We start from the raw sequence: 21,097 nt of genomic DNA on the forward strand, positions 1-21,097 counted from the left end.
AAATGGAGGAGGAGGAAGAAGAGAAGAAGAAGCAGAAGAGAAAAGAGATGTGAGATACTCTCGAGTTAGAAAAGAAGAAAACCATGAGAAGGATCATGATGATGATGTGAGAAAATCCATTTGGAAGAAGAAGAAGAGAAAAGAGAGAAAAATGAAAACCTTTACCTTTTTATTACCTGTGACAAGTTAACCTCTTTTTCTCCATCACCCTAATCATCATCATCGTAATTAATATTATTCATTCTTTGGTGTTTTACTTTTTTCTCTCTGTTAATTTGTTATTTTCTTCATCTTTACTAACGGTTACCAAGAACAACTATTACACCAATATAACCATAAACCACCATCACCAGTGGAGGAGGAAAGTGAATCCATTGTATCCAAATAACAGTTACATTCTCAACAATAACAGTTCATCATCTGTGTGTGTTTTCTGGTTAAAACACAAATTCCCTCTTTTTCAATATTCTATTCTCTTTTTTTGTATCCAAATTCTATTCTCCTGTTGGGTTTTCTTCGTTTTCTTTCCCTTTCCCTTTCCTTTATTCCCTTTACCTTATTTTTTTTCTATTCTACTCTTACCTCATCTTGTCTCTTTTTTTTCTTCTTCCTTCTATTTTTCTTTCTCTCTCTCTCTCTGTGTGTGTTAACCCTTTTCTTCTTCTCTTCTGGTGTTTTCTCTTTCCCTGGATTTTTCTTTACTTTCTTTCTGGTTTGTTCTTGTTTTCTATTTTGTTTGTGAGAGAGAAATTTTTATTCTATTGACCAAATGACCAAAGCCTTGGAGTTTGACTGGTCAAGACCAGTTCCTGAAGCCCTGACCAGTGGATGTTATTTTGATATGTGGGAAGAGGAAAAGGGTGAAATAGTTGTTGAAACTGGAGCCTTATTTCGTGTCGATGAGTATGGATTTTTTATCTACTGGAAATCAGAAGGTAAAGAGGGTCAAGCATTAGAATTGTGCCAAGTTAATGATATCAGGGAAGGTGGGGTTCCAAAAAATCCGTCTCTCCATTCCGAGTTGACCTCTCGAGTCTCCTCACAATACAATTTGGACCAGGTTAGTTTAACCATTTGCTCTGGAACCGATATGGTAAACATCAATTATACTCATGTTGTCACACCGGATCCAGAAACAGCATCAACCTGGAAATCAGGATTACGTTCAATTACAAATAACAATAAAGCCAATAATGTTTGCCCTCGAACCTGTTTACAAAAACATTGGATGAAATTAGGTTTTCTGGTTGATGTTAACTCAAAGATACCGGTACGATCGGTATCCAAAACCTTTGCCTCCGGTAAAACGGAAAAATATATTTACCAATGTATGAAAGAGGTTGGATTACCTCATGAAAAGAATGATTTTATCGAACCAAGTGAATGGACCTTTGACCGTTTCTACAAATTGTACCATAAAATATGTCCAAGAAACGATATCGAAGAACTATTCAATTCAATAACCCAAGGAAAAGCTGAACACATTAGTTTCCGTCAATTGGTTGATTTTCTTAACGATAAACAACGAGATCCACGATTAAATGAAATACTTTACCCTCTATACGATGAGAAACGTGCCCGTGAAATTATATCAACCTACGAACCCGATACAAACCTTTCGTCGGAGGGTAAAATATCCCAGGATGGCCTTATACGTTATTTAATGTCCGATGAAAATGCTCCCGTTTTCCTTGATCGTTTAGATTTTTACATGGACATGGATCAACCACTTGCTCATTATTATATCAATTCATCTCATAACACATACCTGACCGGTCGACAATTTGGTGGTAAATCGTCCGTTGAAATGTACCGACAGGTTCTATTAGCGGGCTGCCGTTGTATCGAACTCGATTGTTGGGATGGTAAAAGTGAAGATCAAGAACCAATAATTACCCACGGAAAAGCGATGTGCACAGATATCCTTTTTAAAGTAAGTAACGGAATCATTTTATCATCACAGATGAACAAGTTTATCCTCATCCTTATGATAATTTTCCGAGCCAAACAAACTAATCAATAGATTAATTTTAATTATCTCAACAACAAAAAGACAATTTCTCTTTCCAATAACTTGTTGGGTTTTTTTATCCCTTGTTTTAAATATTTCTTGTTGACAATTATGGTGTTAATCAATGTTATTACATTGTTAATACTTATTTAACCTTCTCTCTCACTATCAGTATCCCTCTCATCATTCATTAACTAATCTATCTAATCATTGAATCGTTTCTAATTACTCTTGTGTTGTTGTTATTTTTTTACTATCTTTTTTAAATTGTTTACTCATCTATTGCTTTTGTTTTACTCTAATCAGCTTCTCATTGATGATCACATGTACAGTTAATTGTCACTTAGTTTTTAATACTGATATTTGATTGTTTATTTATTGATACAATTAGATTAGATCTTAATTATTATTAATTTTTTTCTTTCTATCCATTGTGTCTTATTAATAGTTAAAGTATTAGAAAAGTTAATTACTTTCTCTATGATTAATGTTCTCAAATTTTGCTTGATTATTTCAATTCTCTCTCTCTCTCTCTCTCTCTCTCTCTCTCTCTCTCTCTCTCTCTCTAATAGTTTATATCAACTAATTAACTTTTCACTAAATCAATGTAAATTTGACGGTAGAGAGAAAGTGAATATCTTTCAATTAGCAAGTTGGAAAATCAACTTGATTCCATAGTTACTCTGCTAATCTAATTTAATTTTAATTTCACAAGTTGAATCTAATTAACTATTAGATTGATTTATTGTTTGCCTGAACCAATTAACTTTTATTTCAACTTTTTTTCTGATTCTCTATCATCCTAATCATTCAAGTTATACTATTATTAGTAAATTTTATCAGTAATTGTGGTGGTAACTTGTGTATATGTATATGTATATCTTGACAATTTATTAGTTAATTGTAATCATTTAGTCAATTTTCACTACATTTATATCATTAGTAATTTATCACTTGGACGTTATAATTTAATATTATATTATCACCTTTGTTGATTTGATTAATCACAATAAACTAAATGATAAATGTTAAATCAATGAATTGATGATGATTTAACCTTATTTCCTTGTCAATTTAGTTACCTGTCAAACCAAATTAAATTAATGATGTAAATGATGATGATGATGATTATCATCACCATCACAATGATTAACTAGACATTAACTTATGTTGTCAAAAAAGGGGGAAAAATTTATATACACTGATATCTATATCTTTTTTAATCATATTAATTTGATCAATACAATTGATGGTTATTGATCAATGTAAACAAACATGATAACTTTTCCAATCATTAACGTTTAATAGTTACACTATTAACCAATGTGAATCAAGTTCTGATTCATTGTAAAATGTTAATCACTCAGGTAAACTCAATCCTAAAACAATTAACTTAATCATTACTCAGTAGATTTAAGTTGTAATGTTAATCGCTTTTACAAGAAGAAACAAAAAAATAAAGGTGATTTCCTAATTTTCCTCTAACGTATCGTTATCCTTAATGATTATCACTAGCATTCATAATTACTACAGTGATTTGAGCCATTAATTTATCATGAATTTAATCAATAGATTATCCTAATAATGATAATTGTAACTAAACATTTATTATGATAACTGTCGCTGTGATTATAATGATGTTAATCTCTTTCCTATTTAGACATTAATCTTTTTTTTTACTTATTATTTTCATCTCTATCATCATCAATTTAACATTAACCATGGTGATGAAGAATGAAACTGAAAAAAATAAGACTTCATGATAACCTAACCCAAGACAAGAAGTAAAAAAACAGATAATTCATCTTAGAATCTGAAAACAAAGTTAATCTTGAGGTTTCTCTTCATTTCTCATCCTCAATCTTCCTCTTTACTTTCGTGATTATTTTCTATTATCATGATTATCATTCCTCATGATATTATTTATATATCTTATATTCTTCTGATATAATACACTTAATATACTGCATTTCCCATAGCTCATCAACATTTCAGGGAGAATCTAAAATTTAAAGTTTACATATAATTCTGTAGGTTTCTATCTCTTCCCTGTTTCAATTTGAATTACTCAGAACTTTTTTTTTCATTTATCTCTTTCTTTTAGTTTTAATTTTTATAACTTTTCTTATTTTGTCTTCATGTTTTCACCATTGAGCTTTTCACCCCTCATGATATTTTATATTCATATGAAATATTTTCTATTTTGTATTTCATATTTCTTGATTCTCATTAAAAATATCATCTCTCTCTCTCTCTCTCTCTCTCTCTCTCTCTCTCTCTTACTCTTGATTTTGATTCTGATTTTGAAACATTTTCCTTTCTGGTAACATAACTATGATTATCTTGATGTTACATGATATTTTCATTGTTAATGTTGATTTTGTTTGTGATGCTTATTTGTTGACTATTATTGTTATTATATTGTTGATATGTACTTGATGTGACCGTATTTTATGATGATGGTGATGAAGAGTTAACACAATAACAGAGTAGCAAAAATGATGAGGATGAAGGATGAAGGATGAGAATGATAATATTTACATAGACTTGTTCTGAATACATTTAATTTGAAATAATGATGATTCTCAATTAACATGATTGAATTTACATAAAATTGTACTTTTCAATGAGCGAAATGATAGTTAACCATGATGATGATTACAAGTAGCTTTACATGATAACAATAGGATAATTATTGTACTTAATTCGCTTTCTCGATTTGATCCTGATGATAATGGTCAATGAATACATATCACCGATTAATTTATGCTTATCATTTGATTCTGGTTTTCGAAACCATTACGAATCCATTGTTATGAAGTTTCCTCTTGTTTTTTTGCTTCTATTCTCCAAGAGACATTTTTTCTGGTTTACTGTCTCTTCTAGTGTCTTTTTTCTCTTTATAATATTACCGTTACTTTCCATTCTAATGGTAATAATAACACAATGAGAATTTAATATGATTCAGTCAGTTTCTGATAGAATTTTGATGATCGCTTCTGAATTTGATTCCATTTTCATCGTTCATTTGATTCTTCATTGAACCATCTTTTCTCAGATAACTTTCTTTTTTATTCTATTTTTGCTTCTTCTTTCAAGCTCTCTCTCTCTCTCTCTCTCTCTCTCTCTCTCTCTCTCTCTCTCTCTCAAACTTATCTTCTTCTCTGTTTCCTATCAAATTTTGTTTACATTAGGAAAAAACGGATAAACTGATCCATGACTCTGATCCTTTTCCCTGTCTCCTTTTACTTTATTTGAAACATTAACAGAATTATCAGGATCATCAGATCTGTTATAATAAACTCTCTTCATCCTTTACCTCTCTCTCTCTCTCCCATCACCACCTCCTCCTCCACATCCTTCAACATGCTATCATGGTATTTAGCTTGAAGGAGAATCGAGTGCTTAAAAAATGCTTAATTAATCCATCTTAATTAAAGGCTTCAGTTGTTTAATTTCGAGTTTGTTTTTCTTTATCAATCAAACCTTTTCTACTGTACCTTATTATCCTTATCTTCCTAAATTGTGTTCTCTTTTTACTTAATAATCTTCTTTTATCTTCTAATAGGATGTGATATATGCCATTCGTGACACTGCTTTCGTTACATCTGAATATCCTATTATACTTTCCTTTGAGAACCACTGTTCGTAAGTATTACATTCAAATTCTGCAAATTAATATGAACTGAATTTATTGGATAAACTATTAGGTTGTCAATAAATCACTTGGTTAACAGAATTAATTCTGATTCTGTATATTTTTTTCCCTCTCTCTCTCTCTCTATCTCTTTCATCCATGATGTTTACAGAAAAAAGCAACAATACAAATTAGCCAAATACTGTGATGAAATTCTGGGCGATCTCCTTCTTAAAGAGCCTTTACCGTCTTATCCTGTGAGTTTTTTTTTTATTATTCTTTAACATTATTAATAAGATAATTAGTTGAATGTTGAAGAGGAAAATGTGATGAATTAAATTAAATAAATAACATGATGATGAACAATTAAGGATAAAACAAACATAATCCAATGGTTGATATAATTAATTTACTTTGTTCTTTCTCTTTATTTCTTTTATCTCTTTTTTCATGATTTTTCCACCATGAATTTTGTCAACAACAATTATGATCATCTCATATCAACATTTATCTATTCTCAATTGTACTTGATACTTTCCTCCAGCTTGACAATACTGTTCCTTTACCGACTCCCAATGATCTTAAGAGGAAAATTTTAATAAAAAATAAGCGACTTAAACCAGAGATGGAAAAAAGTAAGTTATCTGTTTTTATCAATTCTGTTTCCGGTCTCAGAAGTTTACACTCTGATTACTTCCTGTTTTAGCTACTTTCTTTTTCTTTTTTCTTTTCCTCCATTTATTCTATTATATCTAATAGATGAGTTGATTTCTTTAGATGATAATATTACATCTAAATGATCATCATCTCTTTTTCCTCGTTTATTAATGTTTTTATATCATTTTTTTTATATTATCGTCTTCTTTAGTTGAACTTGAATTATGGAAAAAAGGTCAATTACAAGCTGATGATGACGATGAACAAGAAGATCCAAATGCAGTTCCAAGTGAAGTGGATTTAGGTGAGTTTCTTTCATCTTATTTTCTTTATCTTCAACCATCATCCTCGAAACCATAATGATATTTAACTTCCAATATTGTTACCTTCTTAGTCGCTTCATTTAGCTTTGTAAAGATTCTGAATATCAGAATCTTGAGCTTAACAACAAACTAGTTCATCATTCCTGGTATATAAAAGGTTTCTTTCTTGAAGAGAGAATATGAAAAACTGAATCATCAATCGATCAATTGAATAATGAATAGTTAATCTTGTTAATTTTTGATCATTTTCCTCCCACTCCTCTCTCTCTCTCTCTCTCTCTTTCTTTCTTCATCCTCCTCTCATATAACAAATACAATACTTTTTTCACTACTGAACTACAATAGATGAAATCACTTCATGTATTTATTCATTTATCATCTTCTTCATGAACATGATGATGATTTTCAACTATTGTAACCATCAACAATCAAACATTGTTTATTAACTTGACTCTTACTCCCTGAATTCATTGTCTTCCTCTGTTTCGTGTCAACAATAATTTTTCGGTGTGTTTATGTATATTAACTTTCTCTCGGTGATTTTCATAGTAATCATGACGATAATATGATAATTTTAACCTTTTCTGGATGCACTTTTTTCTCCTCATCCAATTGTTTCTCCATCTTCTTTTACCATTTTATTTCATTATATTCACCATTCAGATTATGTTATCTTGTAATATAAATTGCAAGTAAGAGCATAATGTTGTTAATTATTAATTATATTATCATCATCATTATGAAAATCGTAGGAGTAAAATGAAGGAGGAAGGTGGAAGATTATGGAAGGTTAGAGAAAGGGAGAAATCTCCTGATTCCAATGAAAGGGATGAGAAAGAAAAAAAATCAGTTTTCCTGATTAATTTCATGGACTTTCTCTGTTGATTATAAACTCTCATTATGATTGGAGAATATGAACAATGAGAATATTATCAAATTAAAAAAAGCTCCACTTCCACTTCATTTATGTTTATCAATGTCTATGGTTTGAGAAAATAATAATACCTCCTTTTTCATCCTAGATATTCATTAGCAATTGAAATTTCCATGTAACCATCATTATCTGAATGAAATGAACTGAATTATCTCTTAGTAGATTTTTTCTACCAGTTTCCTTTACATTAATGGTAAGTTTATGTTACCATTATGTTTGTAAGTTTGTTGTTTCTTTTCACACCTTTGGGTTTTGTTTTTGTTGTTGTCTCTTGAACTTTGAAAAGTTCAGCTTTTCCCCCTGTATCTCTGAGTAGTTTTATGGTTCATAGGACACACCATGAAATCAGTATTGTCGAGGAAATTTTGTTGCTATTCTAATATTAATACTCTGTCTTTCTACAGGTTTAACTGTAAATTTGTTAAATCCTCACTAAGTTTAAAAGGTAAATCCAGTTTTCTAGCCTCATTCCCTGTCTCTCTCTCTCTCTCTCTCAATCTCATACTCACTTTCACTCTCTCTCTCTCTCTCTCCCTCGATGTGATTTATTCAATTTGATTTTTTGAAGTGGTTTCTTTTTCCCTCCCTGAAAGATGATGATATTTGTTCAATATTATCATTCGTATCACTATTGTGATTACTGTTATAGTATTTCATCATCTCAACAATTTATTAGGCTTCTTTTTTACTATATATTAATATACTTGCCATTTATTATGTTATCTTATCAGAAAATTCTGGTTTATAAATTATATCCATACATTATCATGTTAATATAAACATGATAACAGCTAACGTTTAATATTATTATAAGCTGATTATTATTATTGAAATGTTGAAAAACTGATGAAACTTGATGAATATTCAATTATCATTGATGATAATGATGATAACTATTTGTTATATAAATTGAAATCAATCGATAAAGTTTTTTTTCCATCATGAATTTCATGCTATTTTCTTTTCTTCGTTACAAGAAACGGTCATTATTATTGGCTGTTGAATTCTCACAATTAATCAATAAATTGTTGATTATTTTTTTTTGTTGTTGACTTTTGATCGTAATTAAATTCTATTACAATTTCAATTGTTCTCATGATGTATAATTGTTTCATCTGCTTACATTTTATGTTACGATTTACAATTATCATCATGAATAATTGAATCTTTTGTTTATATTTTCTGCTTCTCCTTTCCTGAAATTACTGTTTGATGATTAATTTTTAATGATTAATTGAATTCCAACAATTTCCTCATTATTTCATGAATATAAACATTTATCAATAAACCGACTCTTCGAGTTCAGTTGATTGTAATCACTTTATATCTGCAGATTAAATTGAATCAGAATTTTTCTCTAATGTTTTACCCTTCAACTATTAACTTTCACCATCAGCCTGAGCTTTTAGCATAAGAATTCAATATGTAAGTCTCAATGATGAACTTTTTTCCCCAGACTAATGGTAACAATATATTATCCTTTTTTATGCTTTTGATTAATTGTTGGTAATCTCTGTCATTTTGGATAATTAATTAATTTCTTTTTCTTTTGTGTAATATTTGGATTATATATTGGTTAATTTAGATAAAAAAGAAGTGCCTCCGGAGCAATTAGCTCTACAAAATTATCAATACACTGGAGCAACAGTCCATGTCCATCCATATTTATCGTCGTTAGTTAATTACACGCAGCCCATTAAATTTCAAGGCTTCGAAACTGCCGAAGAATCAAATATCCATTATCATATGTCCTCTTTCGCGGAAACCGCTGCACTGGGTTATCTTAAATCTCAGGCCATTGAGTTTGTCAACTATAATAAGCGACAATTATCTCGAATCTATCCAAAGGGAACCCGTGCCGATTCATCCAATTATTTACCTCAAATCTTTTGGAACGCAGGCTGTCAAATGGTCGCCCTTAATTTTCAAACTTCCGATCTTCCCATGCAATTGAATCAGGGTAAATTTGAATACAATGGTGGCTGTGGCTACTTATTGAAACCCGATTTCATGAGGCGTAAAGATCGTACCTTTGATCCTTTCGCTGAATCTCCGGTAGATGGTGTTATTGCCGCTCAGTGTTCAGTTCGAGTTATCTCGGGCCAATTTTTATCCGATAAAAAGGTTGGAACTTATGTAGAGGTTGATATGTATGGTCTACCAACAGATACCATTCGAAAAGAGTTTCGAACTCGAATGGTACCAAATAATGGTCTGAATCCGGTCTACAATGAGGAGCCTTTTGTTTTCCGTAAAGTGGTTCTACCCGATCTTGCTGTGATACGAATAGGTGTTTATGATGAAAATGGTAAAATGTTAGGTCAACGGATACTGCCCATGGATGGCCTGCAGGCGGGTTATCGTCATATATCACTTCGAACCGAAGGTAACTTTCCAATGTCCTTGCCTATGTTGTTTATCTGTATTGAGCTTAAAATTTATGTTCCCGATGGACTTGGTGATCTAATGGATGCTTTGTCCGATCCTCGAGCCTTCCTTTCAGCCCAAGAGAAACGAATGGCCCAAATGAAGGCAATGGGCATCGAGGAGACGGACATTCAAACAACCCAAGCAGTGACCGTTTCGGACAAGAAGAGAGAGGAAAAAGAGAAAGCTGAAGAATTTCAAATGAAACCAATATCATTGGAAAATCTGAGAAATGATAAGATTTACCTGAAGATGGTTAAGAAACAAGATAAGATGATTGAAAGTTTACGCAAAAAGCATCACAAGGAAAAACAGGGTATCCAAAAGATTCAATGTTCCGCTGTGGATAAAATAGTTAAACAGAATGGTAAAAATAATCATGACCTAGCCAATGACCCTGTAATCAAAGACATGGTCATCGATCAAACCAAACAATGGTCCGAGATGGTTGAGAGACATCGTAAAGAAGAGTTAGAATTGATGAAAGAAAATAGGAAACAATTAGGTGATTGCCTGGAGAAATTGTTAGTTGCTGCTCAAACCAATCAGATGAAACAATTGGAGGTTAAATTTGAACGAGAAAACAAGGAGATGAAAACACGTCAGGCCAAAGTTTCCGTTGAAACGGCAAAAGAGGTTGCTCAAGATCGAACCCTTCGGAATAAAGCAGAAAGAGAAAGACGCTTGAGGGAGAAAAATTCCAACAATACGAAAAAGTTTATCGAAGAGCGTAAAAGTGCCGCCATGAGACAGAATAAGGAAAAAGAGAAGTTGAAAAAACTCCATGAGAAACAGTTGATTGATCTTTCAAAAGAGATGGAAAATGAGCTCGAAATGTACGATAACGTGGAGACAGAATCCAAGTTAGCATCGAAAATGGAATGTTTCATTTAAACAATTCAGAATCTCTCTCTCTCTCTCTCATCATCTCTTATCTTCATCATCTTCATGACTTATCATCTATACCATAATCATCACTGTTATAAAATTTGTTATCACATCTCACCTTTAATTTTTTCTTCTTCTCCTGTTAATCATGATGATAATTCACACAATTTATTAACACTTTAAATTCACTTATTGTTTTAGAGTTGAAACTTGATGAAAGTTAATTCACCAAATCTTGATTAGGATTAATTATCACACTCTTAACTCAAGACTAATCTTCCAACAGTTAATTGTTATATCAATAATTTACTATTAATCTTGAAATCATCTGATAATCATTAACATTGTTGAGCAATTATGTACAAATCTAAATTAATATACTATAACTTATAATGTTATTGATTGAGAAAAACAAAAAGTCAAACTGAAAAAGTATTAATCAAATGAATCCACTAAACAAATTAACACTGAACAATTAATTTATTATTGTTAATTACTCCAATATCTAATATATACACACATACACAAAGATATTAATATATTTTGAATGAGCTGAAAAAATTTACTTAAACAAAAATCAAATGAAATGATTAACAATTATAATAATAATCAAGATGATTTCATGATAATATTGTAAATTGTTTATATACAATTAACCTAATCACCTACTCCAAGTGATATGCAATTAAAAGCAAAGCTGATTAATTAGCAAACATTTAACCAATCACAATTTAACTAATATGAGACAACAAGATGAAAAAATGATAGATAATGTCAACAATTAATTGTCAAATTGTTGTTGTTATTGTTGAGCATTGAATTTAGCCTGAGGGTTAAATTGAAACAATCTCGATGACAACAATTTATTTAACTGATATTCATATTGGTAACAATTTAGATGAACAATTTGTTTACATTATTTATCATTTAATTAATCAGAAACCAGAGAAACAACAAAAATCAATCAACTCTTGGCAGTTTTTATCATCGTTACAATTAACAAATCAAACTGCCAATTAAAAATTCAAATAATAACAATTAAAAAAAACCAAAGTGTACAAACTTTTAATTGATAATGTTGATTATCATTTGGATTATAACAATTAACTAAACACTTACAACAACAAGAAACTTTGATTAATGATAATTATGATATGTTATTAAGTTTATTTTCTTACAATCACAATTTAAAATGCTGTTGATTAAATTAAATCACTAATTAAACAATGAAAAAAAAAATTAAGCCCTTTAACCAACACAATTTGATTGATTGTTGGAATTGAAAAATATTTGTGCATTAATTGTGATTAACTTTGATTGTTATTAAAAACAAAACAAAACATTGGTTAAACCTGTGAAATAATTAATTTAATTGTTACCCAAAGACAATCAAACCACCATTTTTATTGTTACAATTAAACTAATCGTATGCATTGATTATGATAACAATTAGGTAACAGCCTAAGGCGATAAATTTTTCAATGTTTACTGAATAATTTATTGTTTTTTTTTGTTTTCTATTCAATCATTTAATTTAGTTTAATTGCTCGAGGCAGTTTTAATTGTCTCTTGATTTGTTACCATCACTGGATAAACAAGAAATTGAACAACAAACAACAAAAAAAATCAACTAAATTGTTACGATTTAATCCAACTAATTGTTCAACAGATTAAGTGAAATTTAATCTAATTAAATTGATTCTTAATTTGTTTCCATTAATTGTTGATCATTCATCAATCAGTAACATCAATTATTAGTTTTATTGATTGTAAATTTTATTGAAAACAAATGATTATTAATCATGATTAACATATGATTTGTTGATTGTTTCCCTTAAATTGAAATTTAATTGTAACTAAATTAACTAATCACAAATGTACAACCTGTAATTATGAATATATATTATACTGAGCACTTAGCACAAAGCAAATGATTAACTAACAATTAACACAATCATAAATTAAATTTTTGTTACCTTCACACTTACACAATTAACTGAATACAATTGGCAAGAAAGTATTATAACAATTAATAAAAAAACGTTTCATTTATAAAACTAATTAACAGTTTAAACTTAATTATTAACTTAATTAATCTAATTATTCCAAAGGAATTTAAATTAATTCAATTTCATCATTTCGATTAATCATTTATGAGTCAAAAAATTAATTCGATAAATTGTTTACCTGAGTGGAAATTTTACAAAAAAGATAATCAAAATTTCCCAATAAATTATATTGGGAGTAGTAATAAACTGCTGGCTTTGGCTCATTTCATGAGCCAAAGCTCAACAGTATCTTTATTCATTTAAAATTGGTTATACATTTTAATAATCATCTTCATTAAAATTTTAGTCAAAATATTTTTCAATATTTTTCATTCATTGAATGTTTACAAATTTTAAACAATGAAAAAATTTTCTAATTCTATTAACCAAGATTACGAATAAGACACAAAAATATACACGCTGTAGAATCATTTCCTTGATATTTCATGGATGAATGGCTGTATCCATTTGGTGCATTACGTTCTATAAATGTCAAAATCAAACCATCAGGCTGACGTCCAAATGAATCAAAATATAAAGCACGACCATAGTTATTGAAATGTACAGCAACCCAATGTGATCCTTCTTTATAGCTTTCATCTAAGTTTATTACATAAGCTTTAGGTTTTATGGTAAGATGTGGTAAACGATCAATTGGGTAAACACCACCAAACCATTTATATTTTTCAAAGCATTGTTAATATCTATGCTCGTAAGCATTTTAGTAATCTATTGTTACTTGTCTATCTTTGTCTATCGTTATTAGATTATCATATTGTCCAAAAATAATGGCTTTGACAGACTTATCTAATGTTTTAGAAAATCTTATTTCTAATCTAACCTTTCCTCTTTTAATTAAAGATAATACACCAGTCTCTGCTCCTAAGTCACCACCTATATCGAAAGCAAATAGAACAGTACTTTTCAAATATTTTTCATAGTCTAATTTCATTTGAGGAACTCCATCATCTTGACCAAGAACACGGTATAGATCAACGAATTCTCTGACCGCATTATCTTGTTCAAAATTAGGTGTATATGGGATACTTGGATATAATACACCATCAATATTTAAACAGATATGATTAATATTGAAATGGTCAAATTTCCAAGGATCTTTTTGAATATCACCACTCAAACTTTTATCATCGACGAATCAATGATGATCCGTTTTGGTAATTGTCAATGAAAATATTCTCAATTGTTACATTAGAAACTCCTTTGGAAATTGTTAATCCTTTTGTATCAGATCTAGTTACAAAATATTTAGCAAATGATTCTAAAGTTTTCGCAATTGAAACTTGGACATCAGGATATAGTTTAACCCGTCTCAATATCAGAGAAAAGGCGTTAATTTTAACAGAATAATTTGTATCAGTAATTGAAATTAAAGGAAAACTTGAGGTGCTTCTAGTGAACTTAAATATGATGGGTACACCATTCAATAGAAGTTTGTCTTGTGTACACATAGGCATTTAATCTAAAGTATAGTTCATAAGTTTTATTAGGTTGAACGTTTGTTTCCTATTGATAACACCTTTTTCGGCTTCACAAGGATGACGGTATAATAAATTTTCAAGATAAGCTTGATAATGATACATATTATTTGCTAAGGAAGTATTGACAGTTCCTAGAATAAGATCAACTTGTTCAAATAGCGCGTTACCAAAGTTATTCACAAGTTTAACTGTATTTTCTTTGTCCACTATTTGACCTTTATCATTCAAAATATTCAAATTAATATGAACCATTGTAGCACTTAAGTCAGTGAAATCTTCAGATGCAGGAATATTAAGCTCATAAGTCTTTCCGTTTTCTAAACTAGCAGCTGGTCTATAGTCAACTTCATAGTATGTATCAATGGCGACTTGGGTGGGCGGAACAACGAATATAGAAAGTTCACTTTTACTTGCAGGCATTGATGATTGATGTAGATACTCCATATTAGTCAAAAATATCTTTTTTATTTACTTTTCTTTTCTTACTTCTATTTTTCTTATATGTTTTTTTACGTTTAACACCAGAGCCTTTTTGCTCTATATAATCAGATGTTTTAGATAATGATTCTTTAGCAGCTTCCTTTAAACCTTGTTTAGCCCTATTAAAACTTGTTTGATATTTCTTTTCTTATCTAAGATATCTTGTCCCACATTTACTCCAGTTTTTAGTGCATGTTTACCAAACATTTTGAGAATCAGTATTCCAAATCTTCTGATTAAAGTACCAATACCATAACCTCTTTGATATGGAAAACCTCTATAGACACTGATATCAAAACCCTGAACCAGCTTGAGTTTTATAAAAGTGGTGAAATTAGAATCACAAGAACAATAAACTTTTCTTTGCATTTTATCTTTATTTCATTTCAATAGCTAATTAGTATTACAGTTTTTCTTATATAGTTTCAAACTCTTTTCAAATGTAAACCAATAAGAACTCGGCCTGATGCGAATTTTATTTGATTACCCATCTCATCAGTTAGTAAAAATTTATATCATCGATACGGTTAGTTCTTAGTGGATAATAAAATGGCTGAAATCTCTCATGAACAATTTCTGATTTATCACCTCGTTTTAATGGAAGAACTCTCAGAACACGTGCAGATTTATTTCAACAAAATGTTCAGCTACAATGTCTGAATGAATAAACATTAAATGAGAACGCAAATTAAGGTTGCAATTATTCACAGTGAAGGATTTAGCTCCATTGTTGAAAGATTGAAGCATTTGCAAATACGAATTAGAATCAAATCCTAGAGCAGAAATGAAATTTATATCTGGAAAATAGGAACAAATATATTTCCTTCATGCACTCCTGGAAAATGATTATTTACCATCATTATAGGAGATACCGGAACTGATTCTATATCAGTGGGTTTCTCAATATTTTACCCTTACTTTTACTGATAATAAGTTCGGATAATCGCAGTAAAGAATCTTCCCTGTTGTTCAACTCTAGATTTTCTTCTTCCAAAGATCTTTTAACTCGTTCTGTTTCATTCAGAATTTGTTCGATGTTTTAGTTTTATTCTCTAACTCGAATAGCAACTCGGTTTTTTCCTTTCAGTTCATTATTTTCAATTTTAATTGATCAAAGTATCATTATTAGCAATATTCATTTTGTTAAGATTATCTCTTTCTTCTTGTAGAATTATAAGCTTTAATTTCTTTGATCTCTTTGTCTCGTTGCTCTATCAATGTATTGAATTTAGTATTTAAAAGTGTAATATTATCATTACATTTGTTGAGCTCAGCAACCTTACTAGATATTACATCTATTGATTGATTATTTTCCATCTCATAGTTTTTGACTCTCATTCTGGACTTTTTTAAGCTCAGTTATTTGTTTGTTCAAATTTTCAATTTCTTCTTCGTATTTTCTCTTCATTTTCTCTTTTATTGTTTCTGCTAAAACGCTTCGTGTTGTCTCTTATTTTCCTCAAGCTTAAGTATATTTTCTGTCTTTCTTCTGAATCATTGATATGTTTTCTGAAAATTCCATATCTCTTTCATGTTTAGCTATTTGAATATTAAGATTGTGATTGAGTTCTTTTCTAATCTAATCTCTTTCCGTATATTTTCGATAGTTTCTTCATGACGTTGAATGTGACCTCTTAATGTTTGAATGGTATTGTCTTTGAGTCTTGTGATACTTTCGATTTCTGAATTTTTCTCATTATTGAATGAAGCTTTTTTCCCGATTTGATCTTGTAAATCATGAACTTGTTGAACAAATTGCTTGAGTGATGCTTGTAATTTATCGATTTGCTGTTGTTGTTCAATAGTCTGTTTTTCATACTTGTCCATTTCATTGTATAAACTTTGTAAATCGATTTTATCTTTGAATTTTTCTCTCAAAGTTTTGAAAATATTTCTTCTTTCGTTGTCTGACAATTCTCTAAGTTTTTTAGCATCCCATTCAGCTACGAAGGTGTTAATATCTACATTTGGTTGAGTTTCAGGTGACCAAATAGTTTCAAATGTATTAACAGAAGATTGATTTTGCAAATTTTCAGAATTCGTTTCTGAGTTACTTTTTTCATTAGGCTCGTTTACATTGGATTTATTATCACCAATCTGTTTATTATCAAGAGTTTGCTCAACTGATCTTTTACTTCGTTTATTGCTTGTATTATCGTTATATAAATCGAGGAGAGCTCTATTTATTTTCTCGATAATTTTATGTGTATCGTCTGTTTCCTCTAAATCGATATCGGTTATCATTTTTCCAGTAACAGAATTGTTAGATAGCAGTTGAACTTCTAGTTTAAATGACGATGGTCTAACATCAACAGGATAAAATATTTCTTGTACCCCAACTACCCAGTCACCATCTAACTTCAATGAATATGGTAGTTTATTCGAGAATTTACTAAGGGTATTTTCTGGAAAATGGTCCAGTGAATCATTAGAAACCACTTCTACAAAATGTTCTTCAGATTGATTCCACATCTTTAACCCAGCTGTTAAATTTATCAGGGTATCCAATCCACTTCACAAAATATTCTTTTTTCTTAGTTTTAGAGTTTATCCTCGTCTTTAATACTTTAACTTGTAATAGATCAGGCTCGTTAGCATGTAATAACTGAGAATGATAAAAAATTGATGTTATCGGTTCACCTTCGTAGTCAGAAAGTCGATAAATATATCCTTGTGGAGATTTTTTCACTTTTACAACTTTGAATATTTCTTCAGTAAATGTACTTGTAGCACCTTTTTCAAATTTTTCTTTATCACGAGATATGCGAACTGTATCACCAATTGAATAGGGTTTTCTTCTATCTTTGAATTTAGGATGAGACTTTCTTATATTAGCTAAAACATTTGAACGATTACTTTCATTGACTTCAGATGGCGTCATCTGTATTATTCGGTGGTAGGAATGATTATATGCATCGATTATATTTTCAAGGACATCTATATATCTATGCGTATTTTGATAATATAAATATCTATATAATCTATTGCGTAATGTTCTGTTAAATCTTTCAACTATTGCGCATTTAATCTCACCGTCAGTTGCGTAAAAAAAATTTATGTTAAAACTTTTGAAGAATTTTTTAACTGGTTCATTTTTAAACTCCTTCCCTTGATCACTTTGAATTTTTTGAGGTACACGCCCTTTGGATAAAATATCTTCAAATGCTTTGATGATATCAGTTGATTTTTTTGTTTTCAAAGCTCTGGCCCAAACAAAACGACTGAAACAATCGATAACATTTAGAATGTATTTGAAACCACTATTTTCTCTTGATATCCATGACATATCCATTAAATCGATTTGCCATTGTTCATCAATATTTGTTACGATAATTGGTAGTCTAGGGTACGGTTTTCTTACTTCCTTGAACAGATTATATGCGTTTTGTTTTTTTAACCAAGATTTTACAGTCTCAAATGAAATGTCAGGATTTATTTTTTTCGCTTCTCTGTAGAGTCTATTAATACCTCCTAATGAGCCAGGATTTTTTACTGTGAAGTAGATATTTTTGAGAGTCCTTTCCATGTTTGTTGAATATTACTTTGTAAATTCTTTTTGCAAGGTAACTGCTATTATCAATCTTTTCATTAAATCAGGATATGATTGCAGTGCATCTAGAACTCGTAGCACTCCACGAGGTGTTGGAATTTTAGTCAAATCAGATTTTTTAAACATAAATAGGAAAGGTAAAACTTTACTCAACTTAGAGTTATGCATAGGCGTTCCATCGTTTCTAAGTATGTTATCGTCCTGAACCAGACCTGGTATCTTTCTTATAGCTTCTTCGATTTCAGCTAAATTTAGTGAGGTTTTATTTAACAGCGTATTTTCTGTCGAATCGTATTGTGTCGATGTTGATGGTAAAATACTCTCATACTTATCATCTGATACATCAAAATCTTGTTGTCTGACCGATGGTGTTGATGTGGCTACTGGTTTAAAACTTTTAACTGGTGATGTAATACTTTCATTAAAATTATCATTTTCATCTTCATAAACTACAGGTTTTTTAAGATATTGATTTGGTAACTTATGTTGAATATCATGGTTTTTGATGAAATCGCTTATTTGATCTCTGATTTCTCCATCTTGTTCAAGTTTCTTTTCACGATTCTCTAATGATCTATGAACAATTTGATTTATCAATCTAACTTTCATTTCGTCAGCTAAATTCGCATTTAATATTGGTTTTATGTCTGATGCATTATCTGGTAGACATTTTTTATTATATTCTCGTTCTGAAATAAGAACCATTTTAGTCAAAGTGTTCATTTTATAAATTTACGTGCTACAATATCAGCAAGAAGCGATATTGCAGGAATTAAAAGAGCTGGAAGAGCACCACCATGTTGTATGATTATCTTTTTTTTATTTTTTAAAGAAGAACTTTTTCCTAATTTTCTAAGAACTTTCTTATATGGTTTAAGTCTTCTTTTCTGATTCGCTTTGAGGGAATGTTTCCTTTCAAGATATTTTACTAATATCACTTATTGTTGAATATATTTTACGGACATTTATCTAGTATTTGTTTTCTCTTCTTATCAGTCTTTACTTTACTTAATTTTTAAGCACAGGGTAAAAGAAATCGCACTTTGAACAGTCATTTTCAAATGATATAATAAATGATTTTAAGATTAAATCTTATATAATCTATATTTGATAAGCAGTAACAAATTTTTCTCACCAAGAACATCAGTGAGCAAGCGAACTTCATCTGGTGTTTGTGTTTTAGTATCAATGAAAAGATAAGAATAAGGCTTTAAAGTTGCATCTTCAAAGATGTTTCGAAATTTCCGTATTGCGAAGGAAACATTTGTCTTGCAATGTTAGTTGCAATCGATCTATCTCTGGGGTTTTGAATAAAACAAAATAATTACAATTTAATGAAATATTGCGGCTTTCAGACCCTTTAACAAAAAAGTTTTGTACAATAAGAATCACTGAACAGTTTTTATGATGACTTTTTTTTGTGAATAATTCAGAGACAATTTTTGAATTTGAAGATTCATTCATTAAGTCATCTATTATAAACAACTCTGGCTGAGCACCATCTAAACTTGTTAATATGTTTTCAGATAATCCAGAAATGAAATTAACATTATTAAGATGATTAAATATTTCCTGATATTCACTATAAAAATAAGTTATTCGCGCAGGCATAGGATATGAAAATCGAGAAACATTTTCAAGAAATTTCTTTACCCATAACGTTTTACCAGATCCTGACGGACCAGCAATAATCATTGTAAAAGGGTGTTTCAAATAAATATCATATAATTTCATTTTAGTTTGTTTAAAATACTTTTATTAATTTTTAATTTTTTTTCTTATACAGTTGTATTTTCTAGCGCTTTTTCTTTTTCAAAGCAAAAACGTTTACAAAAAAGATCTAATGATTTATTTAGCTGTGAATAACTTTTCGCTCCAGTTATTACTAAAGAGCCTTTATGGAAATAATTGAATGCTGTACCATTTTCTTTCCACATTATAGCAGGAAATAACTCAGGCTCATATGAAACTTTCAGATCACTTTTGAATATTTCTGAAGCTTTTATTATTTTATCAAATTTTATAACCGCACAAGATCCTGATATTTTTTCAAATATTGCTTCTGGGTAGATATTGTTGATAAAGGTTCCCGCGTCCCTGATAGTTTTAAATCCTGTCGCAATAATTTTTCCAGATCCGAAAACAAGAAGTCTCTTTTTACCATCTCTTATGATATCAGCATTAAATTTTTTTTTTTTACCGGATTTTCCCTCAATTTTAACAGGATGATGCAGATTCCAAACAGAGGCGATATTTACTATTTTAAGAGATGGATAAATTTGTTGCATTATAAGTTAGAAAATAAGGTGAATAAGTAGAATAAATTATTATTATGATTAAAGTTATTATTAATAATGTTGCTGAAATAAGACCGTTCATGGTTATGATCACTTACCTAGTTTTACCGTCATTTATTGGATTCACGGTGAATTGCATGATGTCCAAATGCATATGTTGTAACGCCATCTGGTTTCAAATAACGTTTATCATCGAAGGGATTCAAGGCTAGTTTGTTGCTTTGAATAGATGATATATCATGTTGTTGACTACGAATGTATCGCATGTCGAAGAAGAATAGTTTATGATCAAAAAGTGATTCTTTATAATCATCAAGAGTGATTTTGTCTTTTAACACACTCCTCT

The 21,097-nt window shown here is 29.9% G+C and overlaps 2 protein-coding genes across 2 annotated transcripts; one reads left to right on the top strand and one right to left on the bottom strand.

Annotated features, from left to right (window-relative positions):
• Nucleotides 1-51: 51 nt before the first annotated feature.
• LOC128397606 (1-phosphatidylinositol 4,5-bisphosphate phosphodiesterase-like) lies at nt 52-12,938 on the top strand. The gene is made up of 6 exons (XM_053358343.1): nt 52-1,933; nt 5,580-5,659; nt 5,821-5,905; nt 6,193-6,283; nt 6,517-6,609; nt 9,148-12,938. The coding sequence occupies exons 1-6, from the start codon at nt 770-772 to the stop codon at nt 10,881-10,883; spliced, it is 3,249 nt and encodes a 1,082-aa protein (XP_053214318.1). The 5' UTR covers nt 52-769; the 3' UTR covers nt 10,884-12,938.
• A 7,294-nt stretch (nt 12,939-20,232) lies between these two features.
• Nucleotides 20,233-20,742, bottom strand: LOC128397438 (uncharacterized). The gene has a single exon (XM_053358165.1). The coding sequence runs from the start codon at nt 20,740-20,742 to the stop codon at nt 20,233-20,235; it is 510 nt and encodes a 169-aa protein (XP_053214140.1).
• Nucleotides 20,743-21,097: the final 355 nt, after the last annotated feature.

Source organism: Panonychus citri, unplaced genomic scaffold (genome assembly GCF_014898815.1).
Source record: "Panonychus citri isolate SS breed McGregor unplaced genomic scaffold, ASM1489881v1 Contig00033, whole genome shotgun sequence".
In the NCBI taxonomy this organism is placed as follows: domain Eukaryota; kingdom Metazoa; phylum Arthropoda; class Arachnida; order Trombidiformes; family Tetranychidae; genus Panonychus; species Panonychus citri.